A 1,075-nucleotide genomic window follows, 5' to 3' on the forward strand; every position below is an offset into this window, starting at 1 on the left:
GGTGACCTTATAGAGGTTTATAAAATCATGAGGGGCAAGGATAGGGTAAATAGGCAAAGTCTTTTCCCTGGGGTGGGGGAGTCCAGAACTAGAGGGGCATAGGTTTAGGGTGAGAGGGGAAAGATATAAAAGAGACCTAAGGGGCAACATTTTCACGCAGAGGGTGGTACGTGTAATGGAATAAGTGCCAGAGGATGTGGTGGAGACTGATACAATTGCAACATTTAAAAGGCATCTGGATGGGGATATGAATAGGGAGGGTTTGAAGGGATATGGGCCAAGTGCTGGCAGGTGGGACTAGATTGGGATGGGATAACTGGACGGGTTGGACCGAAGGGTCTGTTTCCATGCTGTACATCTCTAAGACTCTGTGACCATAAGCGTTGGCCTTATCAGTGATCTCTGCGTGCCATGAGTTAATTTTAATGAGTTGAGACACTGTTGGTTAATAATGCCCCCCCAATGTCATACTTACAGAGGACTGATAACGTCACTGGTAAGCTCACCGGAGCCGTTAGTGCATCATGGGATACCACACATGTCACGTTCTGTCCATTGGCCTTTCTGCTGGGTATTATTCTGTACTGACTGAAGACAGTCACTGTCCCGTCTGGATTTTCCCTCCGAGTTGACGTCACCCTCCCCTGGAGTTTGGCATTCCACGTGACGTTGGCTGGGGGCTTTCCATTGGCTGCTGTGCAACTGGCGACCAGCGCCTCGGACCAACCGATCTCCGTTGGCATGGCAATGACGCGACCGATGGGCCTGACTGGGGGTGGGGGGGGTGGGGGAAAGACGGGTTGGCAGGGTGAGTACGCACTTGGAAGGCCGGCGTGCGGTTTTGAAGATTAACTTCAACGCGAAACGACAAAAGAGATGTCATGGGGCGAGGAGTAGGCCGTTCGGCCCTTCGCGCCTGCTCCACGAGTTGACAAGATCGCGGCCAATCGGATCAGAATCTGGAGGCAGCGGCAGTATCGCTGGAACTGTTAGTCCAGAGACAGTGAGGAGTGCAGATGCTGGAGATGCTGGAGTCGAAAGGCGTGGTGCTGGAAAACCACAGCAGGTCAGGTAG

General features: G+C 52.6%; 1 protein-coding gene across 1 annotated transcript in view; it reads right to left on the reverse strand.

The window, feature by feature from the left end:
• LOC122546810 (nectin-2-like) overlaps positions 1-798 on the reverse strand; it is a 15,273-nt gene extending 14,475 nt beyond the window's left edge. The window contains exon 1 of the mRNA XM_043685437.1: positions 425-798. Coding sequence (XP_043541372.1) covers positions 425-743 — 319 coding nt within the window. The 5' untranslated portion in view covers positions 744-798. The remainder of the gene's footprint in view (positions 1-424) is intronic.
• Positions 799-1,075: the final 277 nt, after the last annotated feature.

This window comes from Chiloscyllium plagiosum, unplaced genomic scaffold (genome assembly GCF_004010195.1).
Source record: "Chiloscyllium plagiosum isolate BGI_BamShark_2017 unplaced genomic scaffold, ASM401019v2 scaf_8868, whole genome shotgun sequence".
Classification (NCBI taxonomy): Eukaryota; Metazoa; Chordata; class Chondrichthyes; order Orectolobiformes; family Hemiscylliidae; genus Chiloscyllium; species Chiloscyllium plagiosum.